Genomic DNA, 1,731 nt, shown 5'->3' with positions numbered 1-1,731 from the left:
GATAGACCTCTCCCAGACAACATGTTCAACATGTCTATCAGTGACCCAGATTTCAAAAGGGATGGGAAAAAGAATAAAGACAAAGTAAGGGTAGAATAATCAGAAAACCTAGTACAGTGTGCTCTAGGTAGAGTAATGTTTTCATTGAAACATGGATTTGTACTAGAATGTTAAAGCCCAGTAGAAAGTTAGAATTCCCACAAGAAGAGAGTCCCCTAAGGCCACTAACTTCCTATTATGGGCATTTGTAGACTGAGGCCTGATCAGGGCCCAGTGGACACCAGTGATATCATAAAAGTGGAGGGTGTCACAAAGACAGGTTCTGACCAATGAGGGACTGGAACACACTGATATAGTGAGCAGGACTAAGCTTTGATGTTTCAAGAGGCCCTGGCCACTGGAGAAATCAAGCAGAGCCTGTGGTAGCAGAAGCCATCAAGCATCATGGCTGGAAAAAAATACCATCAGAACCACAGGACTAAGAAGCAGACCATCTCCAGATCCACCAGAACAGAGCTGCAGTTCCCTGTGAGCCGCGTGGACCGCCTCCTGAGACAAGGTCACTATGCCCAGCGTCTAAGCTTTTTTACACCCGTTTTCCTGGCTGGTGTCCTTGAGTACCTAACAGCTAACATCCTGGATCTGGCAGCTCAGGAGGCCGGGAGCAACCGCAGGGCATACATCACCCCAGATCATGTGAAGAAGGTGCTGGAGAAGAACCCGCAGCTCTGCCGCCTCTTCAAGGCTAACACCAAATCCCTGGGAACTGACAAGGCCTACAAGAGTAAGAAGTAATGGTGCCTGGGTCTCCAGCCCTGGTGGGACTTCCATCAAATGTCTCACCCAGCTCCAAAATTCCATAGAGCAGGGAGCCTATGCTGTTGTCATCATCATTAAAGCGTTTAAGTCAAAGCTTGTGGATGTGACTCCTCTCAGTTTCTGTCATGTTGAGTTGGAGGGGTTTGTGAGGCACCCAGGAGGGGTTATCCCAAAGAGGGTTGGAGGGGTGACAGCAGGGGTCAGTATGGGGTGTTCGAATCAGTGATTTCAGGGGAGCAGTTTCTAATAGAGACAGTGCGGTCCCTGGTTGGGGGGAGCTGGCTGGGGTAGGAGGCAGAGAAGCTGTCCTCGTAGGCCCTGAACAAGGAGGACCCTGGGAGGCCAGGGGGTTGGCTGGGGCCTTCCCAGGCACGTGGGGTTCCCAGCAGGAAGCTGGTAACTGGGGGGGGGGGGAGCTGAAGACCATGACTGAGGTGGGGAAGGCTTTCTTCACAGTAGAGAAAGTCTGAAGTCAGAAGGTGGCAGTGGTGGGAGTGGGGGGAGAATGTGGCACACCATTGGCATGAACTTAATGGGATGGGGTGTTCACACAAAGATGGAGGAGGGATGGAGAAACCACAAGGAAATGTCTGAAACAGGAATGATGGGGATGCTAATTCATTTATTCTTCATTCATATTCTTACACTCTGCCTCATTTTAAAAGATGGCTTATGCAGTGGCAGACCACGCTCTGGTTTCCTCTGTGCTCCCTGTGCCTGGTGCTGACTCACCCTCTCTGCCTCTGTGGAAGCAGAAGCACCTGGCTTGGCCTTTGGCTAATGCCCAGGAGCAGCCTGAAGATGAAGGAAACAGTGTCAGGGTTGTGCTTAGGGCTCCTTGGACGCTGTGCATGTAGAAACCCAAGAAGCCTTTATTGCCACATAATGCCCGCAGGTCCTCACACTTACAGA

General features: G+C 50.8%; 1 protein-coding gene across 1 annotated transcript; it reads left to right on the top strand.

The window, feature by feature from the left end:
- The first annotated feature begins 444 nt into the window (after positions 1–444).
- On the top strand, positions 445–795 carry H2al3 (H2A.L variant histone 3). Its single transcript, XM_077793658.1, has one exon. It carries the CDS (start codon positions 445–447, stop codon positions 793–795), a length of 351 nt encoding a protein of 116 aa, XP_077649784.1.
- Positions 796–1,731: the final 936 nt, after the last annotated feature.

This window comes from Urocitellus parryii, chromosome X (assembly GCF_045843805.1).
Source record: "Urocitellus parryii isolate mUroPar1 chromosome X, mUroPar1.hap1, whole genome shotgun sequence".
Taxonomy (NCBI): domain Eukaryota; kingdom Metazoa; phylum Chordata; class Mammalia; order Rodentia; family Sciuridae; genus Urocitellus; species Urocitellus parryii.
Note: the sequence above shows the minus strand (reverse complement) of the source record. Positions and strands in the feature narration are given on the sequence as shown.

Bases quoted from the DNA above. Each gene is read 5' to 3' on its own strand.
- H2al3 (XM_077793658.1), top strand. From the start codon at position 445: ATGGCTGGAAAAAAATACCATCAGAACCACAGGACTAAGAAGCAGACC.